We start from the raw sequence: 21,046 nt of genomic DNA on the forward strand, positions 1-21,046 counted from the left end.
GGAATTAGGTACGGTGTTGATCAAGATGTGCGTAAGCAGAGTTTGGTGTGTGTGTGTGTGAGGGGTTATTGTATTTGATGTATGGTTCATTTTGGGGTGCATTTGGGGGCTACAAGGCATTTTATTAGAGGAAATTTAATCGAGTAGGTTGGGGTTATTGAGATTTCCATGATCCATGCTATTAAGATTAACTTCAATTTTGGAATGGTGGGATTGAACTACATGATGAGGCACTTCTGTGGGGGCAAAACTTAAGTTGGAGAGTAACTTTTAGTTGGTTTGGATAAACATGTAAGATGGAAAGTAAATAGTTGGGCGTTTCTAAATGTATCCAACAAATTTCTTAATAAACTCAGCCCTACAATATTGACTGAAATATTCCAAGTATCCTTAGGAAAAATACACCCAGCAAATCTTTCTAATAAACACACCCAGCAAATCTTTCTGATGAACACACACATCAAACTTCAGAACTATTTAGAGGGTGCTTTTGGATGAAAAACAACTGTTAATCTGAGCAAGAACACACGGCTACATGATTTGAAAAGCGATAATCAAGTGCATTTTGTATGTATTAGACCAAAACGTTGGATACAGAATCGAGATAGGAGATGAGTTCTAATTTTTAAACATAGAGGAAGGGTAGATGGGTGTAAATGTTCTTATTACAACTCAAAATTGATCTCAAGGTACAGAGTACAGACTTGCACAAGAAGACTTGAAGGTATCAATCTGAGATTGACACTTGACGTAGGCATCTGCAGTTTCATTGTTTTCGATCAGAGCATGTGTTTCACTCTGAAGGATATTGAGGTCTTCATATATACATCAAGAACCCAATACCTATTCTGATACAAAAGAACCCAATTCTTAGTGTGCATGATTAAAGTAATTCATCATGTATAAAAGGCATGATTCTGAACTTGTGGATGCGTGGGAACAAGGAAGGAACTATGTTGCTGCTTGAAGGGGTCCGGACCCCTCCTATCATTTGTGTAGGTTCAATTTTAGAGAGCTAAAATGCAGCTAATCAAACTGAATATAAACATAATAAACATAACCATGCAGCTATACATTTATTGTTTTGTTTAATCTTCCCTTTTCTCATCTTATTAATTTGTGGAGTCTAATAAAAGAATGGATTTGGTTGATCCTTCCAAATAGGATGTATAAAAATTTTAAAAAAAAAATTAAAGAAGATAAAATGATTAAACTTAACAAACTAATAGGATGTAAAATATACTCTTCAAGACCACATGAAATATCTCTAATTAACAAATTTTCAAAATAATCATTTTGGTGTATCATGTTTATCTTTGGACCCCCCTAAGGTAAGATTCCTGGCTTCGTCACTACGTGGGAATGAACTAGTTTCTTGAATCTCAGCATTCATCGAAAAATAGAATGCTCATAATTAGGCCTAATATAGTTTTTATTTATTGGAAAGCAGGTCTCAAAAAAATTCCGTATTAGTTTTTTTTTTTTTTTTTTTTTGCTCATATTCACATAGGGTCATGTATTGTTTGGACAGTAGCTGACAAGTCTTTGGTGTCAAAATGTACCACATTTGTGGGGTTTCTCAAGTCCAAGGGTTTAAGTTTGCAGTTGCCATGACATGTTGCTTGACATATATAGATATAGGGTCCAAAACAACTTATCAAGTCCACAAAATGGCAATATTACTTTAGCAATTCTGCTCCTCGTTCTTTCTTAAAAGCGTGAAATTTTGGTAAGCCAAATGTGAATATATGTAAAACACATGTCGTATTTGCTTTTCTTTCTATTCCTTCCCACACAAGCAATCTAGCATGACTTTAAACAAAACATGAGGTCTTTATCTTCAAGTACAATTCGTTTTGCTAATTGCAGATCAGCTCACTCGCAATGGTAAATATATCAAGCTCCAAGAGTCGTAAATTTACTTTATATGAACATGGCGATAAGCTAGTAGACTAAAAAAAATCTATTATCTTTAACGGAATAATCATGTGTCAATAGTTCAATACATCAATATCTATTTCGAACTTTTTCTGAACATTAATAACTATTAAGTTTTTTGAAGTGTGAACTCCTTTTTCATCCTTAGCTCACAAACTATGTCATAGATATGGACCAAAGATCTTAGCTCCAAATTGGTTCATCAATATTCATAGATTTCATCATATATTAGAGGGCCTAGTAGTTAAAAATAGCTAGGCTACCTATCCCACACCGAACTAAAAGCTAACTCAAACCTATATCACAAAAAGCCTTAAGAATGGAAGTCCTCAAAGTCAAAACAGAAAAATGATGATCAAATCAACGTGTGCATGAGCATGGGGGCATGAATATGCACCCATCTAGATCAACAACTTACTCAAACTTTCCCTTTTCTTCTTCTACCAGTCTTTCAAAACCCTCTGGCATTATTGCTATGCTATCACTGACTTGGATTTTCTTGTGGTCTCCAATGTTGGCGCTCCAGAACTTCCAGTGCATCTCTTACGGTTTTTTTTTTTTTTGGTGGTAAAAAACTTTATTAATAAAACAACGAAAGGAAAACCAAACATAAGAGCCAACAAACAAGCCAAACATTCTAACCAGATAGCAAACCCCTCTAAGAGGGTAAAGACTAAAGGCACCATGTGGACGGCGACACCGGCCGAACCACCATGAACGGAGGTCGTCAAGTTTGTGGCCATCTGGAGAATCCAACAAACCATATCATCAAGAGCACAATCGATCCCCATGGATCCAACCTTGTAGCCATTAAAACAGACTTCCTCCATAGCCAGGCAACGCTCAAGCATCCAACCCTCAAGCGCATCTCTCATGGCTTTTGGTCATAGATTCAGAGCGATAAGTTATGGTGCAGAACTTTCAGGCATTGACTAGGGCTTTAATGTAATGGGTCCGAGCCTAAACCATATTTATTTCTTTCAGTCTAACGAGTCTAGATGATAGTTTGATGGAACAGCAGCATCTATGGCCATTTCAATCTCTTGCCCAGTCCAGTGGGGCAGATCTTAATTCGTATTTCTTCCTCGTCGACGATGAGGACACTAACACTTGAATTTTGGATTTCAGGCCTTCAGCTACCGCCCATTCCAGCGACACGCATGCCAGTTCCGGCCTTCGTTGATTACAGTCGGATGGTCCAGCCACCTTCCCACCTGCAGTAAACCAGTTCCAACCTCCGATGATTGCGAACTGTACTACAGTCGGTAATTTCCACCAAAGACCTACTACAGCGAAAAGAGAGCCAGAGTAACAAGACTAAAATACACGAGTAACTAGAGCATCCAACAGTGCAAAGATTACTCATTTAGGCAAACTTAATATGTGCCGAATACAACATGGATAGAATGGTTCAATGAAAATAGGCATTATAAAACCATAAATGATCAGAGTGCAGTTGCAAACATCTAGTTTATTAATCATGATGTTGAGGATTCAGTAAAAGCGCTCCAAACTACTTCCACGAGTGCACCAACTCCATGCATTTAACATCTAGTTTATTCATCATCTGCATAGTTGACTGCAAGATCCCAGTAATGACCAACACCAGCATCAGCAAAGTACTTTCGACCAGCAGCTTCAGTCATGCATTCATGAACCAAAAATCTATTGAAACTAGGCCTGGCAACATTTCCTTGCCACACCAAGACACACCTGTTAGGAGGCTTATCATCGTTTTCTTCTTCATCTTCGTCATCCTCTTTTACAGCCTCAGCCCAGTTGATTCGCCGAAGCATGACATTTGCATACCTCTTGATAGAGTTGTTTCCACCTTCAACAACTACAACATTCATACCCTCTGAGATCACAGCACATCCAGTCAGCCGATTCTCTCTGGCATTAACATCAATCTTAAATCGAGCCTTTGGATGAGAGAGATCATTGATTTTATAAACTGAGACTATGGTCTCCACATTATTTGGATCACCAAAGAGCTTCCTCTCTTTCTTCTCACGGCGTTCAGCAGGAGTGAGCTTGCGGGCAATATTCCTGTCTATATGAGCTTGTTCACGTTCAGCAGCTGCACTCCGAATCTCCTTTTCCAGTCTAGTTGGATCTTGGGTTGCTTCAGACCCAAGAACTTTCATCAAGTTACTCATTTTAACTTTTGGCTTTGGGGGTTCAATCAGACCCTGTCTTATCATTTCCTGCTTATCTTTCTCTCTGGCAAGACGACGCTGTGTACGTAGTTTTTTCTGCTCTTTCTTGGTCAACTTCAACGGTTGAGGTGGTGGAGGAGCTGGTTCCACAGGGGGCTCAATGGGCTGAGGATGTTCAACATAGATGGTGATTTTGTCCAACTTTAATCTGTCTTCAGGTATTCTACCATCAACAAGTTCGCCATAAGTACCAGATAGCAAAAAGGGCACGTCCCTGAAAAATTTTCAACCATAATTAGAAATCATCATTTCAAAAATGCAACAGAATTTCTTGAGTTCAACAAATCTAATTTTAAAATAAACAAATAAGTATATAATACCAACAAAAACCATACTCTTTTTCAGTGCCATTCAATGAGTCCAAGATTAAAAGATAAGTATATAATACCAACGAAAACCATACTCTTTTTCAGTGCCATTCAACAAGTCCAAGATTAAAAGACAGGCCACGAATTCATTTTCAACCAAAGATCATTAGTAATCTACAATTTTAAACTTTGACTATCACTATATTATGATGATACAGCCACTAAAAAGTTGAAAGCAAGCTGTTATATGCAGCAAATACATAAATCCATGATATTATATGATCAATTTTATTTTATTTTCTTTCGATCAGCAAGATAATACAAAGATTTAAAAAGAATATATGAATGAAATATATGATCAGGACAAGAGAATCAAATCCAAGACAGTATAAAAAAGGGAATGAATAAAATGTAACCGTATTATAACTTGAATAAGATGCAATGCAAGAAAGCACCCTAAAAAGATGAATCATGAAGCACATCAGAACACAACGGAACAAGTAGCTATCAACTTACCACCACTCAACTTCCGGAATTGGATCCTTCGGTTTTTCTTTGGTGCTGACTCTTTCTGCTACTTCTATCAAATTTGGATTTGTATCAGGTGCTGCCTTTGCCTTTGCTAACTGAGCCTGCTTCGCCCTATGCTCTTTGGCTTGTAATTCGCCAAATTTCATCTGTATAAGGAATGCAAAAAGAAAGCTAAGTAAATGATTTGTATACAATTCAAGGAAATTTCAAAAGGTGCTAAAAATAGATTGGTATAAATTAACTGACGTTTCAAAAGGTGTTAAAAGAAACAGAGAAATTACCTTCAACTTCATATGTTCAGCTTCTTTTGACCACTTCCCTTCCTCTACAAACTGGAAATTCATCCTCTTTGGCCTCACAATCTTCGTCATATTAATGCCCATCTTTGGGTCAAAGAAAGGATTTGATTCAGGATTCATATCCACTTCAGGTTTAAGAATTTGGAATGCGTCTTTCTTCTGCTTGTTAATGTTGACCTGAAACAAATAAAAAAAGCAGAAGTCAAAATAAATGTCTACAAAATAAGAGACAACTGTCTCACATGTAGAATTAGAATAGTAACAAACCTTTAAAGTGCTGAGGTTGTTTGGTTTCGTCACATTGACTACATTTCCGTGTTCATCTATTTCCCTTCCAAGGGCATCAAGTCGAAGAACAGGGGCCTTGGTAGGCTTCTGAGAGGGAACAATATCTGTTGCCACCTGTCCTGGGAACAAGTTTATAACAGGAGCAAATTCTGGGTCATGGCGAAAGCCCATCCTGGCAGCACGCTCCTGTGCACGTTTTACAGCTTCATAGTTTTCACCAGTCAGACCAGTCATTCCAGTAATGCCACTAGTTGTTGATGGCACAGAGGCATGCATCATTCCTGTACTTGCAGATGGAGGTTGCATCCCATCCTTCAATCCTAAGTTTGTGCTGGCATCTGAACTAGCATTGGCTGCTATGTTTAACTGCATGATACAAATAATGGTAGTAATGAATAATGAATATTCTAAATAAAGAAACAGCATTGGGCATGACAAGTTAACAAAGATGAAAATAGATTATGTGAACATCTTACCCTTTTTTTATTCAGCTTGTCAGTCAATTCCTTATGTTTCGCCAGAAGATTCTTAATTTTATCTATATCACCAGAAGGCAGATTTCCACTTTTTCCAGCAGTTGAAGATGTCCCATCTGTACTAGATTTTCCAGGAACCTCATGAGATCTGGTAATACTAACTCCCTTATTTTCATTTGTGGTAGAAATCGAATATACCTTGGTAGGATGGGGATGACTAGGGGTGGATGTGGCCTCAGGCTGAACCCTTGATGCCATAGTAGAATCCAGACTGGCACCCTGTAAGTGTCAAAAACTAAACAAAGTTACTATGCATACTCATGACAGCTCAATCAAGGTAATGGATAACACAAGCACAATTAATCAGAATCACATCAAGATAAATTACTTCAAAAGCATGCTTACTGCTCGCCTATGGAGAGATAATGTAGAGAGGAAATGAAGCATGCAGGAATGAAAGCAATTCTTATCAGCCAAATAGTAGCACATGGAGGGATTGTAAATTAAAGCAAAATGCTTACAAAAAAAAAAGCAATAAAACAGCTTACATGTTTTAGGAAGGAAAAACTCCAACTAAAAGTCTGTAGATACCACTCAAACCAATCATTAGCATCTATCACCTCCAATTCAAGCGTATATAGCAAGTAATACCAACAGGTCATGTTCATAGGAGTCAATTCAGCCTAACCTAACATCGTGGAGACCTATACTAGACTACATCAAGCAATCACAAGCTCAATTGAACTAAATTGCGTTCATATATCCTTGAATCTTAATAAACCTACTAAACTCTATCTTCGCAATCTTTATGCTTCAGTTTATTGCTTAATAAACTTATAAATGCTAGCTAAATGTGTCCACTAAAGCTGTAATCTAAATGCGAATAGTATCATCTCACAAATTCAGTCTCAAACAATCGCAATAGCAATTTTCAAATGCACAATACTAAAACACATGAAAAAAGTAAAGAGAAAACTCACATTACCCACCGGAGCACCCCCATTCCGGGCGGTAGCTAAGCCCTCATCATCCTCCAATTCCTCTTTCTTAACCTTAACCTCACCGGAAACCACATTCCCTTCCAATCCTCCAGCATTATTCCCATCCACTTCTTCCTTCACTCGCCGGTCATCGAATCTCTTCCTCTCTCTCCTCTCATCCAAACCCCTAGCTCTCTTCGAATCTTCCAAATCATCCACACCCTCACTCCTCTCCCTCTCTTTCCTCTTATGCCTCCTCTCCACCACATCCTCTCCCTCCTCCGACCTCTCCCGCTTCACTCTGGACCTCTCCCTACTCCCTTCTCTCTCATACGACCGCTCGCGGCGGTCGTCGCGCGGCTCCGGAGACCTGTCGCGGCGAGATCTGTGGTCGTGGGGCTTGGAATCGCGGTCGGATCGAGATCGGTGGTGGCGGTGGTGGTCATCGGAAGCGTCGCGGCTGCTGCGATGCTTGTCCCGGTCACGGCGGTCGCGTTCGTCTCGGGAGCGCTTGCTGGATTTGTCTTTCTCCATGGCTAGGTTTTCGAAGGCTCTCACTCTTCCTCTGTTAATATCTCTCTTTCTTATATATATATATATTTATGATTTAGCTAAATCTATTGGCGCTCTAATCTCCAGGACCAGGAAAAGTGAACTGGGCCGGGTCGGGCTGGGCCTCTTTTCTCTAGGATTCGTATCCTAATTCTTCTCCCAAAAAAAACAAAAAAAAAAAATTGGTATCCCAATAGCCATTTATTCCCCATTAACCGATCCCAAAATCTGAGCTTTATTTTTCTCTTGTAGTATATTTGATGTGGTTGAAATTCATAAGAATGCTGTTTACTTTTGGTCTATGTTGATCTTAAGCATTTCTATATAAAAAAAAAATGTTGATCTTAAGCATGATAGGCAAAAATAGAGAGCTGGATGAAGGGAAAGGCTTGTGCGAGTGATGAACAATGTTCATCTCCAATGCAATTCTACTAAGTGTATTTTCTGATTCTCTGTGAGTCTGTGACTGCTGATTGTGTTCTAGTTTATGTAGCATGTATAATGGTAGTTAAGAGTGATGTATAGGCTTCTCACATAAGAGATTGAGTTGCCATTAACAATGACCAGTAGTTTATTATGGCACAGATTAAGTGATGGTCTGTGTAACTGCATATTTTCATTTGCTATAGTGTTGAGTGGGAATGGTGATGAGAAGCTTCAGGACTGATCAAAATAGCAGTTTGATATCCTACTGGAGTTTAGTAATTCTTAAGTGTGATTTGCTTACCAGGTGAGAGGAAGCCTTTGTAATGCGTAGGCGATGTTGTTTGAAGATTGATCATGAGTTAGTACCAGATGGGAGCACATAATTTAGCTGGCTTGATGGTGCATGGTTGAGACTTGTGAGATGGTTCGGTTTACTGTCTGACTACTCTTAACAGACTTTCTTTTGCTAAGAGATGGTTGTTTACTATAATTTGAAAACAAACCTTGGTTTTGATCTCTCTGGATTTTAATGCAATTGAATCTCCTTAGTCCTCTATTGTTTTTTGATCTTCCATGTATTGGAGGTACATCCTTTCTGGTGTTTATGCCAGCTTCAGAAGCTACCTTTGTGCGGTTGCATTAGATTTTGAAGCTCATGACAGTTAAAATCTCAACCAAATGTTTAAAGTAATTGTATTATCAAGTCATGGGAGGAATTTCAAACCATATGAAACACAAAAGGAATTGGTATAAATACAGAAGACCAAGGGACCAATGAAAGAACCTAATACTGTGTAAAAGCATACAACCACACTCATCATAGTATAAAACTATAAATACATGAAAGAACCTACTATGCATATTCTTGCAGGTTCTCTGGTAGATGCTTTGTACATGTATAGACTGTGAGAACTGACTTTTAATCTCACTTTACTCTGTACACTACTCTCTTCACCAGGCAAAATATTACATGGAATTGGCAAAGGAAAAGAAAAACTTTGTTTCTTGAAGCTTCAAACAATCTACCTCATGTCCTCTCTCACCATCTGAGCAAAAACCTTGCTCATCGAAATACCAGCAATGTCCCCTACACTTCCCATGCTTAATTCTGCAGTAGAAACAGTGCTGGTCTCCAAGTTGTTGACAGGACTAGCATGATCAGATCTTCCCTCATTTCCTTCGAGTTGAAGCACAAACTCCAAGTTCCACAACACATCCCCCACAGTAGGTCGATCAACACCACATTCAGCTAAGCACTTTGCAGCCACATCTCCAAACTTCTTCAGTGCGTCTGGCTTTACGTGACCTACAAGACGAGGATCAACAATCTCCTCCAGCTGCCCATTTTGATGTCGCTTCATTGCCCATTCAACTAGACTTACCTCTTCCCTTGGACGCGATGGATCAATAACAGGTCTCCCACAAAGGACCTCGAACATCACCACCCCAAATGAGTACACATCTGATTTCTCAGTCAGCTGCTGCCTTGTCAAGTACTCTGGATCAAGATACCCGAAGCTGCCTTTAACAGCAGTGCTGACATGTGTCTGATCAATCTCAGGGCCAGTTTTTGAAAGCCCAAAATCAGCAACTTTGACCATCAAATTCTCATCTAGCAGTATATTCGCAGACTTAACATCACGGTGAATGATCGTCTTTTCAGAGCTGGTATGAAGATAGTGAAGTCCTTTCGCTGCTCCAACACATATTTCAAGCCTCTTCCTCCAGCTTAAGCATGGAAGATCTAAGCCATAGAGATGGTTCTTCAAGCTCCCATTTTCCATGTACTCGTAAATAATGATCAACTCATCTTTCTCATCACAATATCCGATCAAGGACACCAAATGGCGATGACGGAACTGAGACAACATTTCAATTTCAGTCCGAAATTCTGCAAGACCCTGCTTTGATTGAGGAGCTCCTCTCTTAACTGCTACTTTGGTATTGTCCCTTAAAACTCCTTTGTAAACCTTGCCAAAACCACCAACTCCAATGAGCAGATTCTCACTGAAATTTTCAGTAGCCACTTGAATTGCTGCTAATGGGAAGCGATACCCAATTTTCGACGCCGAGAACATTGCCATGCCATTGGCGTCTTTACCTTCTTCTGCATTCACCATGACATCCTCTGCCTTTGAATGTACGGCATGTGCTCGTCTTCCTCTTCTTCTTCTTCTTCTATAAAGCAGGAAGAAAACAATAGCCAAAACAATAGCCAGAAATAATCCAGCAGCCAAACCCACTATAACACCAAGTTTCATCTTAGAGCTGCTACTCAACGAGACATCAAGGCTGCTCCTCGAGTTGCTTACTTTCATGATCTCGAGGCCATTAAGAATGGTAATTGGGTATAGATAAGCTCCATCTGTGCTATAAGGGCCAACACTTACATTCATCTTAGGGCTATCACTTGCCCTCATGATGACATCCATAAAATAAGGGCGGCCTAAGACATTTGATGTCAGATTTTTAAGATCAAGACTGCTAGAGACAGACAAATCATTGATAAAAACTTTGAACATGACCTTGTCAGCATCCTTACTCGTCATGTCACAGAAGTGAAACCGAACCAAATACTTGAAACCGGGATCAACATCAAAATTCCATGTCAGATTAGCAATCATTCTAGATTCCTTTGTCGTGTCCAGCATGGTTGCGGTGCCATATACTGAAGAAGGGGCAATGTACTTCGTTACTGAAGCAGAGAACTTGACAGCTTCTGGCTTTGACACATATGTTGCAACACCCTCATATCTCAGGTATGAATAATCAGAATCCCAAAATCTCCATAAGGTATCATTTTGGGGAGAAACTGTTACATTACCCATGTTCACCCTCCAAACTGTCTCTAATGCCAGCTGACTCAAACTTTGTTCAGTCTCCTTCAAACCAATGGCTCTAGCACCCTTGGGAATGAGCTCATCAGGAAGCAAAACAACCTCCAATGCATTCACGAAAGCAAACGAATTGGAGGAAGGAGTGATAGTGAGAACCAAGCTGCTAGAAGTCACATTCAGAATGTACTCCTTAATGAGAAAATCACTCTCTATTTGACAATCTTTTAAAAGGGTAAAACTTTGAGCAGAAACAGAAAACTTTGCTTGGCTCATATTGTAGCTGTTGTGAACAAAAGGAGAGAAATAGAGGCGAACCCAATGCCGCCCCTGCTTCCTTATCGGAAATGTGTAACGGGAAGGTTCAGTGAATATCAGGGCAGTTTGGAAAACAGCTGAATCAATGGAGGAAGAAGAATTGGAAGTGGTTTTGGCAATTATTTTCTGTGGGGCTGAAAGAATAGTTGAATAAGACTCATCAGGTAGAAACACACGAGTACCAACTGTTTGATTGGTTGATGATCCACAATCAATCAGAAAATTATCTACAGGATCAAATCCTAATGAACCAAATATCAAACACAAAGCTGAAGAAACCCATATGAGCAATCTAACGGTCCCTCCTCTCATCATACTCAAATCTAGCAAGGATTTTGAAGCAAACCAAAAGAAACTGCTTAAAACCCAAAAGGGCCAAAGCTGAGATTACAAAACAAAATTGCAGAATAGTCTTATATGCTTCATGACAAACATCACAGCAAAGAAAATGGTGAACAAGTTCCCAACTTATTCATATTACAACAAAGAATAAATAGCTTCAGAACTACGAAGGGACAAGACTGCAGCACGAGTTCGCAATCTCTTTCATCAAACAGACTCAAAACAAGAACAACCCAACAAAACAGAGCCAATAAACAAAAGCAAGTAGATAGGTTCAGGGTCGAGTTCGATCACCTTAACACAGGAAGATCAAACACAAAAAAGATCCTTGCCTTTTTTTGGAAACTGATCACAAACCCAAGTAAGATATAAGTGCTTTCACTTCAATGAGCTCCTCCACCAACTCAGTTGTGTTTTAATATCAAACGTGGCGTCGGTGGCGAGACCTTCATTGACTGCCACAAACCCTGTACTTGTATATTAATATCTCAAAGTCTAGTGTTTGACGAGTTCATAAAATAGTGAGCAAAATCAGGGATAACGATCAAAAGGGTGGCCGGAGAAGTTTGAAGCTGACCATATGATTGAGGGAATTGGGAGACAGCTCAGATTGTTGGGAATAGTTTATGGTGTTTTGGTCGTGGAAATGAGAGAGGGAGATGGGTTTCGTGTGATGTTGTGTGTAGGGGGAATATTTGGCGTCGTCGGATTTGTTGACGATTTTCTTTTGTCGTTGTCAGCTGTTGGGAGCAACTACGCGTTTTCCACAACCACTTTAGAAGCAGTGTTTCATAGTGAAGATAGAGATGGGGGACACTTTCGGTGGGGATTTGAAGATTGGGCCTTGGGCTTTGGTTGGAGGCCCAGATACAGATCAATCCGGTTATTGCGTCATTGACTTGCGTCTCAAGGTATTTACTAGCTATTAAAACCCTGTGTGCAAACCCTAACTTGTACTCAATCTTCAATATTCTGGAAACCGAGAGTGGATCGGTCTGGTAAATTTCTTTAACTTAATTCTTCTGTTTTGGCTAATTTCATGAGAAATATACTTCTTTGCTTGTTCGATTTTATTGTTCGAAGCTCTTATATATCAAATTAGAGAACACAATCCCATATATCCTAAAGACACATCCTTTCGTGTTAAATTTATGGTTTTTTCAATCTGCTTACTTGATTGATATCTCAGATGGGAAGAAGACGATCGAAATCCTCTTCGAAAAGGAAGAAAAAGAAGAAACCCCCACCACTAGACATAATAAGCAACTTACCAAGTGATGTTACACGGCATACTTTGTCATATTTGCACTTGAAGGAGGCAGTGAAAACAAGTGTGTTATCGAAAACATGGAGACACAAATGGGCTATGCGTCCCTCTCTTGCCTTCGATGATACATATATGTGGCAGCTCCATTAGGAGAATTATCTATCATGTTCTCGCTTGCCTTCGATGATACATGTGGCAGCTCCATTAGGAGAATTATCTATCATGTTCTGTTTTCTCATACTGGCCCTGTATAGTGTAGACGCTTTCAAGATTTCAACTGAAACATCTCTAGACGCTGGAGATATTAATTAATGTATGGATTTCTATTCTGTGTGAGTACAGGAGTTCAACATACAATGTCTTTTCTCGTTTGTTTAGTTTTCAAGATTTAACTCACTTAGAGTTATGCAATTGTTTGCTAAAACCTCCATCCACATTCAAAGGCTTCCGGGTGTTGAAGGGACTTCATATTCAAAGAGTTACAGTGGCTCAAGATGCTTTGGAAAAACTGATCGTCAGTGGTCCTCTTCTTGAGAGAATGACTCTGTGTGACCTTAAACTTAAAGGTCTCACTGAGCTCAATATTTATGCACGGAATCTCCGATTCCTTAAAGTTGGAGGGCTACGTGATCATTTTCTGGATTTAGGACTTAAGACTACCCCAAATCTGGCTGATGTTTCAATTGATGGACGATGGGACTCCAGTCAATTCCTCAAGTTATTTGTTCAGCTTCCTAATATTGAAAGGCTCACACTTAAGGTACTTTTAATTTCTTTTGTTTATAATATTGTAGTAGATATGTGATTGCATGCCTATAGGAATTGAAGCATATTCATGATTTTGTTATTGGGTGCGTCTATTACCACCCCATAAACTATTTTGTTCACCTCACACGTTGTTGATTTATTGAAATACCAAAATACCCTGATGTAAACTTATAACAAAAGACAATAAGTTGTTACAAATTATAAATTTTTTCTTTTTCTTTTTTATCTTTTTGTTTTGGATGAACACAAATTTCATAACTCTAATCCAAATTTATCATATTCGTCTATCCTTTTACTCATTATTTCTCATGTCGACTCTGTATGTAAATTCTCATGGACAACTACTATACCATATTTATGAACAATAGATAGATCAGTTCAAGAAACTTAGAAGTATGGAAAGCATTGCTAGTGGAGATACATTTACAGACATTGTGCATCTTGATATCGACTGATACCATTGAGTTGTTAAATTTAAGAGTTTTTCTTGTTCTTTAACTTGGATTTATATTTTCATGTGAATTTTTGTTCACTTGGTGATTTTACTTGAGCAAATATGAATTTGACAAAATATATGAAGAGAATGTAGGGTGAACAAAGTAGAATTGAGAAAAGGGTTTTTTAGGTATTGTTAATGAGTGAACAAAGTAGACTTACAATTAAAATTATATAAGTAGGGTGTGAAGAGAATACGGGATGAACAAAGTGGTTTGTAAGGTGGCAATAGACGCACCCTTTGTTATTTTATGCCTAAAAATTTGTAGTTTCGGTACGGCTACATGAGGTTAGAACATCACTCATGGAGTTGCATATTCACCAAACTGCAAGTTCTGAAAGTAACTGGCTATTTTGGCGCATGCAAAGAGATAGTAAAGTTCATCAGATCTGTGAGGATTGCTATTCAACATGTTTCTGGTAACAATAATCCCTGTTGGGAACTACTTATTATGTTACACGATTTTAGGAATATAGACCAAATTTTCTTGGACCCGGTAACTGCTAATTATGTGTGATCAAATGAATATTATGACGAAAATTGAATTGTAATATTGCTGGGAATGGAGGTTAAGGCTAGGTACGTTCCTAATTTATTTTCTTGTTTGTTTTTGGAACTAGTTTTCTGAATTTGGACTATATATAGTTTGAACTTTGAAGTGTCTTTTTACTTGAGAGAACTACGACCAAACGAATAATGTTTCAGCTCGTAGTTTGTTTCAACATATACACAAGATTTGACCGAAGGATGTTCACTGGAGTTTTGGTGATATTTAATTACTTTTAGATTGTCCGACTCTTTTTACTGGATTGAGATTGTAAAGTCATTGTTATTTTCTAACCCAGATAGAGATTGTAAAATCATGACGATATACAAGATAATACATAGATCGATGCTATCGAAATCGTTAGTGACTTAGTGTAATTCAGTTCCTACTTCCTAAATCAAGCAGGAAAATTGTGAAATTCATAACCCTAGCCCCGTAACCCCCCAAAACCCTAAAAGGACATGTTGGAACTCAGACTTCAAGCATCGATCCTCAAGAAAATTGTGGTTTTCATCCACAATATGAATAATGGCCGCCACAACCATTGCTCGGCAACCGAGCTCGTCGATATCTTGAAAAGGACAACCGAGTATTTCGATTGCATCCCAACCGAGATCTTCCTCCAAGCCTTGGATCCCAGCAATAAATCTCTGGTGGACTTGCGGCTCAGACCTGACGCCTTCAAGCACTACCGCTGCGATCCGCCCATCTCCCTTGAAATCGTCCCTAAAAACATGGCCGACATCCTCGACTTCGCCGCAAACGAAAACGGACGTTGTCAAAGTGACACTAGTTTTTACTATGCCATGAAGTTTAGGGGGGTGTATTGTATATGGAATTAGTGGAAGTTTTAAAAAAGTCTATGAAATTTGAAAGTCTAGGTGTATTCAATACAGACTTTTAAAAATCAATTAAAGTCTAGGTGTATTCAACTAGATTTTAAAAAATCATTATGAATTCCACCAAAGTTCAGGGGTAATCAATTAAGACTTTTTAAAATAAATAGAAGTTTAGATGTATTCAAAATATCATTCATACTTATGGAATTAATAACTCATGGATAATTGTGGACTTTGTAGTGTAAATTACACACACCAAACTCCAATATTTTTTCATTCACTAGAGCAAAGATTTGAAAAAATCTACGATAGACTTTCTCTTTACATGTGAATAGGTTGATCCTACGATACATCATCTTTTTTCTTTTCTTTTTTAATATTTTGTGCTATCAACGTTCTATTATACCTATTCTTTTAAATATTTTTTGAATGTTAACGTTTTGTTGTCTTTCAATTATAATACTTGGAACCCTCAATAACCTAAATATTATTTACTAACTCTTGATATTAGAACCACATGATCATATATTATTATATTTGCGTACATGAATTAAACTTGTGATCTAATGTCCCACTTTAGAAAATGTGTCTTTGGTTTACGTACAAGTATGCGTGTTGTTAAGTTAATATAATCTTTTTCGTTACCTATATTTATGTATTTCAATTAAATATTACAACTGTATGCATCGAAATTAGATAAATGAGCACTAAACTTATAATCGGTGTTATTATGTGTTTGTCATTGCATATTTATTTATTTTTTCTTTCAACTAACTCTGTAAGTATTGAGAAATCTACAGAAGTCATTTATATGAAATCTGTAGATTTCAGAAATCAATGAAAGTCTGTGAATAAAAATCGATGGTTTTAAGAAATCAGTGAAAGTCTATGAACTTTTTAAAGAGTCTGTAGACTTTTTCAAAAAGTCAGTTGATTAAAATAAGTCTGTATGAATCCAAATACAATACACCCCCTTTAATTAGGAAACTTAACAAGGATGATTACCTCGATATTCCAATACAATACCAAGAAACCGTTGAGACGCCCTCGGCTAGGTTTGTCAGGATAATCAAAAGCTTGATTGGCGATGGATGTCATCCTGGTAATGTTACGATCTCTGTGACCAATGAAGGGGCCGGGTCAAGTTCTGTAGAATCTGTCGCAGTCTTGAATGCAGGCAAGAGAATAGAAGCAGGTGTAATTTTGGTGTGGATGACAAGGCTGAAGAAGGAGAAGAAGTAACAGTTATAGAAATGATCATGAAAGAGCCGGTTTCGGTGGAATATGAGCTGAACTACTTTGAGATGTTTACAGAAGTGAGCCCAGTGTCAGACATAGTTAAGATTAACTTGTGCGCGGAGTTTCCAGTTATGGTGGAGTACAAGATTGCAAAGAGGAGTTGGTTTAGGTTCTACTTGGCTCCTATACCCAAGGACGAGGACGGACCAACAGAGCCACGGAGGGCGTCCCCGGCCAGATAGGTTAGAATTTTTTCTTCATAAATTAGACACTGCTTTAATTTGATTGAAAACAATTTACTTTTGGAGCAGTGCGTGTTTGAGCTACGTACTTGTTCATAACCCTAGAGACTTTTCTTGTCAAAAATATTAAGGGCGGTGATTTTACCATTTGATGACTTAAGTCATTCTGTTGTAGTTTCTGATAATAACCCTGAACCTAAAACATCAATCAAAACCCAATATTAACTTCCAGAAATTTCTTAGTTAGTTTTACATGCAAGACACATTCTTCTTAGAACATGTATGTGACACTCGCTGCTATCTAATGAGTTTTATAAATAATGTAGCATACGGTTTGCTTATTCACACGCAAAGCATAGCAATTTTGTTGTGTCTGACTTAGAATTTCTTTATTTGTTAATTACAATAAGTTGACAGTGAAGGGATATATAAACTGATCGGAAATTATAATTCCTGCCAACTTATATATTCTGATTCTCACACTAGTGGCCGGTTCAATCCAGACTAAATGGAGCTTGAGTTCAAGAAATGTACGTGGTAGAGTTTTAGGCTAAATACAGAAGCAAACAGATACAAGAAATAACGAAGTTTCTGAACGCACAAAAGAAGCTGCGACAATGGAGGATAGGAGCGGAGCTTTTATCTAAGGTTGTGAACACTTCCATGGCACTGATCGACGGAGGTAGGGCGGACCATTTGTCCTGGGCCAAAGTCACACTCATACTAGGACCGACGGGAATCACATGGTATATGGTGACGACCTGGCATGTGAAGAAGTCAAGTGCAGCTTCGGACTTCATATGGTTGTCGATGTAGATATTGATCAGTCTGGTGTCTCTGAATGTTAGGTTTTTCTCTTCGGCGAAATAGAGCACAACATAAGCTGATTGTGGAGTCGGTGTTTGTGAGATATCAACGGACAAGGTTATGTTAGTGAAGCTCTTTGCTTCGACGGAGTGCTTGGTCACCTCACGAGGAGGATCATTTTCTGTCGAGGAATCCGAATCAGTAGCTGTTACCTCACAGTTTGGTGGAGTTTCTCCACGAGTCCATATCCGGTTGTACCGTTCATCTGGTGAAGTCCCAGCTGTGTACCTGTACTAAACAAAGTAAGACCTAACAGCTACGGTACAAGTAAATCGATAATGCTAAGTAAATCATATTTAGGGTTTTACCTTACTTCATCTCCACCGAAGTTTACCCTAGTTGCTAGATTGAAAGTGTGACTACTTTCCATCCTATAGTACAAATAATGATTAACCGGAGGCTCCAGTGGAACAACCTCTATGGAAGATATGAAAGGCACCCCTCCGTCCTTAACTCGAACAACGCACAGGCTAATATGATCTGATCGAGCCTCATATATGGCTTCACGATATACTGGGTCTTCTATCATCGACGTTTTGACCGTTGTCATCCATTTCTTCCCGTCGAGATGAAGCTCAAACGTTGGAGGGCTAGAGAGACCATCATAGTTGCCATAAAAGAACCCTGCACGAATCAAGTAGCGCACCTTCTTTTTATAGACCTTCAAGTCGTAACAATTTTGTTGTCCTGTAGGGAAGAACCGAAGGGTGTTCATCTCGTCAAGTTTTTGCTTTGCTGAGATATGTACCTTGATGCCTGATTTGATTAAATCGTTGTCTGTGTCCCATTGGAGTAAGGTGTTGGCGTCCACGCGTGGAGTGTCGCTCCCACAGTCTATGTTAAACCATCCGGTCGTGCCTGGAAGAAGTGGATCAAAAAATTAGTGGAGGCTAGCTGACTTTGAGTTTAACAGATTGAAAGAAATTAAAAGGATAGCAGGCGGGTTGTTACTCTGAGAAGAAGAGCTGAAAACATGAAACCCTAGGAGCAGCACCGTCGCCCAGAATTTTATCTTCATAGCGATCATGTTAATAGAGCTGAACATTCAGATAGAGAAAAATGAAGGTGTTATGTTTGTGATCGATGTTTGACTTGATTTAATAGAAGAAATTTTAACCCGCCATCGATATCTCCATCCATTTCACCCTTCATTTCCATCGACCATGTTTTATATTAGTAGAACACTGCTAAGAAATCACCATTGTCAACTAGGACGAGCAAACACTATATATGGACAAGGAATATAGTGAAGACAATTAGATACAACAAACCATTTTCCTCGAATTGATAGATGGTATTGGAATAAAACTATCGGAATGAAAGTATCAGACACAAAGTAAACGAGGCCCTAGTTAAGCAAATTAAAGAATAAGATATATTATTGAGCAATTGATGTCTGTTGATTCTGTTCTGCACCAGATTGCAAATGTCTTCACCTTAATCATGAAAGGCAATATATATAAGCTCGACCAATTGATGGAAAAGAAAAAGAAAAAACAAATAATTGAAGGCATCCAATTAAAAATCTTATATATATCTTCTCTGTTCTTACAACTGGTGCATGGTCGTAAAGAGAATCTACTACACTACACTACAAGATTCTATCCTGAATTTCAAGTAATCCAAAGCTTAATCCAAAGCTTTTCCTTTTTTTACATTTTACTAACAAAACAAGGAAATATATTAATTATAACTAATAAGAACTTAGAAGTGTGAAGAAATGGATTCTTTTGATTTAAGAGTTACAACTTACAAGTTATTCATCGATAGATCGTAGACATGAATAGTCAAGAACAATATGGAGGACTGTTATGTCGAAGACTATTAGGCTAAAAAGAGAATCAACTCAAACAAGTACAAGAAATTATGAAGTTAATGCATACACAAAAGAAGCTACATTGGAGTAGAGGATGATGGGTCAGTCCCTCCTTAATTGGAGGTTGAAATTCATGTGGTGTTTTACTGCATGAGGAAAACATTGGTTGCTATTGCCTTCATGACCCATTCAATAAAAGAAGGCTAGTTGATATAAGAATAACAAAGTGGGTGTAGTATATTTTGAAAGGTAAGAAACAAAGCTACAATTCTAGGATGGTGGTGGCAGCAATTCTTGACAATGGGAGGAGACATGCATCGATGAGCATGCAAGCATGAATCATGGAAGAAACTTGACATTGCATGGCATTGCATGTTACGTAGATGAGATATGCATGGAGCTAATTGCCTATATAAAGGCATGAAAGAATGTAGCAAACCAACCAAGGCAGAGTCACAAACAAAATAGAGAGAGTTTGTGAAAGTTGTAGTGTGATCCTCACTTGAGTGATTAGTGAGAAGAAAATTCCTCTTGAGAGAGAGAGGTGTGTTACCGCTTTAGTTAGTCTAGAGTGAGTGTTTCTTATAATCCCATTATTAGTATAATGGAAGAAAGTACTACTGCTGCCCCGAGGACGTAGGTATATTGCCGAACCTCGTTAAATATTGTGTCTTCTTTTTGTTGCTATTTCCGTAAATCACACGAGGGGTGGAAAAATTAGATCCTGGGATAACCAATTATCCGTCGGCCTTGTATTAGGTAGCCACTTCTTTTCCCAACAGACGAGCTGAGCTTTTATCTACTCTAGTGAACACTTCCATGGCACTGATCATCGCAGGCAGGTTAGACTTACTATCCGCGGCCAATGTCCCATTGATTGTAGGACCTATGGCAATCACAGGGTAGATGGTGACCACCTTGCACTTGAGGAATTCTAGTGTCACTTTCGACTTCATCTGGCCGTCGATGTAGACCTGAAGTATTATGATGTCGCCGTACAAAGATGATCTATATAATAGTATCTAAATACTAAATGGTGGAGATGTGAAAATTTAATTGAAAAGTGAGTGTAAAGTGGAAATCCGCACCGTAAGAATAAATGCGGACATCCGCAGCTGAGAAACCCTATATATATAAATACATTGCTTGAAGAGATGTTTCCTATATATATATACAGCCCTTCTCGGCTGCGGACGTCCGCACCAATGGTTTTGGTGCGGATTTCCATTTTTGCACCACTTTTCGATCGAATTTCCTCACCTCCACCGTCTAGTATCTAGATAATATTGTGTAGATCATCTCTGTAAAATTTCAGCCAATTTGGTGATCGTTTAGGCCCTCAATATTGTGTTTTTCTGGTATAAACATGAACCAGACAGAATTCAGTCCGTTCATTTGTTTTTCGAGTTTGAGGGCCTTAACGATTACCAATTGGCTGAAATTTTGCAGAGATG

The 21,046-nt window shown here is 38.5% G+C and overlaps 4 protein-coding genes across 4 annotated transcripts; 1 reads left to right on the top strand and 3 right to left on the bottom strand.

Annotated features, from left to right (window-relative positions):
- Positions 1–3,494: 3,494 nt before the first annotated feature.
- LOC101310070 (U4/U6 small nuclear ribonucleoprotein Prp3-like) lies at positions 3,495–7,573 on the bottom strand. Its single transcript, XM_004308782.1, has 7 exons — positions 7,040–7,573; positions 6,060–6,338; positions 5,563–5,949; positions 5,278–5,472; positions 4,982–5,142; positions 3,708–4,371; positions 3,495–3,662 (listed from the first exon to the last, which is right to left on the bottom strand). The coding sequence occupies exons 1-7, from the start codon at positions 7,571–7,573 to the stop codon at positions 3,495–3,497; spliced, it is 2,388 nt and encodes a 795-aa protein (XP_004308830.1).
- A 1,174-nt stretch (positions 7,574–8,747) lies between these two features.
- LOC101292454 (receptor-like protein kinase HERK 1-like) lies at positions 8,748–12,023 on the bottom strand. Its single transcript, XM_004307402.1, has one exon. It carries the CDS (start codon positions 11,482–11,484, stop codon positions 9,040–9,042), a length of 2,445 nt encoding a protein of 814 aa, XP_004307450.1. The 5' UTR covers positions 11,485–12,023; the 3' UTR covers positions 8,748–9,039.
- Positions 12,024–15,050: 3,027 nt separating this feature from the next.
- LOC101310362 (proliferating cell nuclear antigen-like) lies at positions 15,051–16,909 on the top strand. Its single transcript, XM_004308783.1, has 2 exons — positions 15,051–15,400; positions 16,606–16,909. The coding sequence occupies exons 1-2, from the start codon at positions 15,051–15,053 to the stop codon at positions 16,907–16,909; spliced, it is 654 nt and encodes a 217-aa protein (XP_004308831.1).
- A 545-nt stretch (positions 16,910–17,454) lies between these two features.
- On the bottom strand, positions 17,455–20,548 carry LOC101310654 (probable LRR receptor-like serine/threonine-protein kinase MEE39-like). Its single transcript, XM_004308784.1, has 3 exons — positions 20,446–20,548; positions 18,085–18,634; positions 17,455–18,004 (listed from the first exon to the last, which is right to left on the bottom strand). The coding sequence occupies exons 1-3, from the start codon at positions 20,546–20,548 to the stop codon at positions 17,455–17,457; spliced, it is 1,203 nt and encodes a 400-aa protein (XP_004308832.1).
- Between the last annotated feature and the right edge of the window lie 498 nt (positions 20,549–21,046).

The sequence above is a fragment of the Fragaria vesca genome, linkage group LG7 (assembly GCF_000184155.1).
Source record: "Fragaria vesca subsp. vesca linkage group LG7, FraVesHawaii_1.0, whole genome shotgun sequence".
Taxonomy (NCBI): domain Eukaryota; kingdom Viridiplantae; phylum Streptophyta; class Magnoliopsida; order Rosales; family Rosaceae; genus Fragaria; species Fragaria vesca.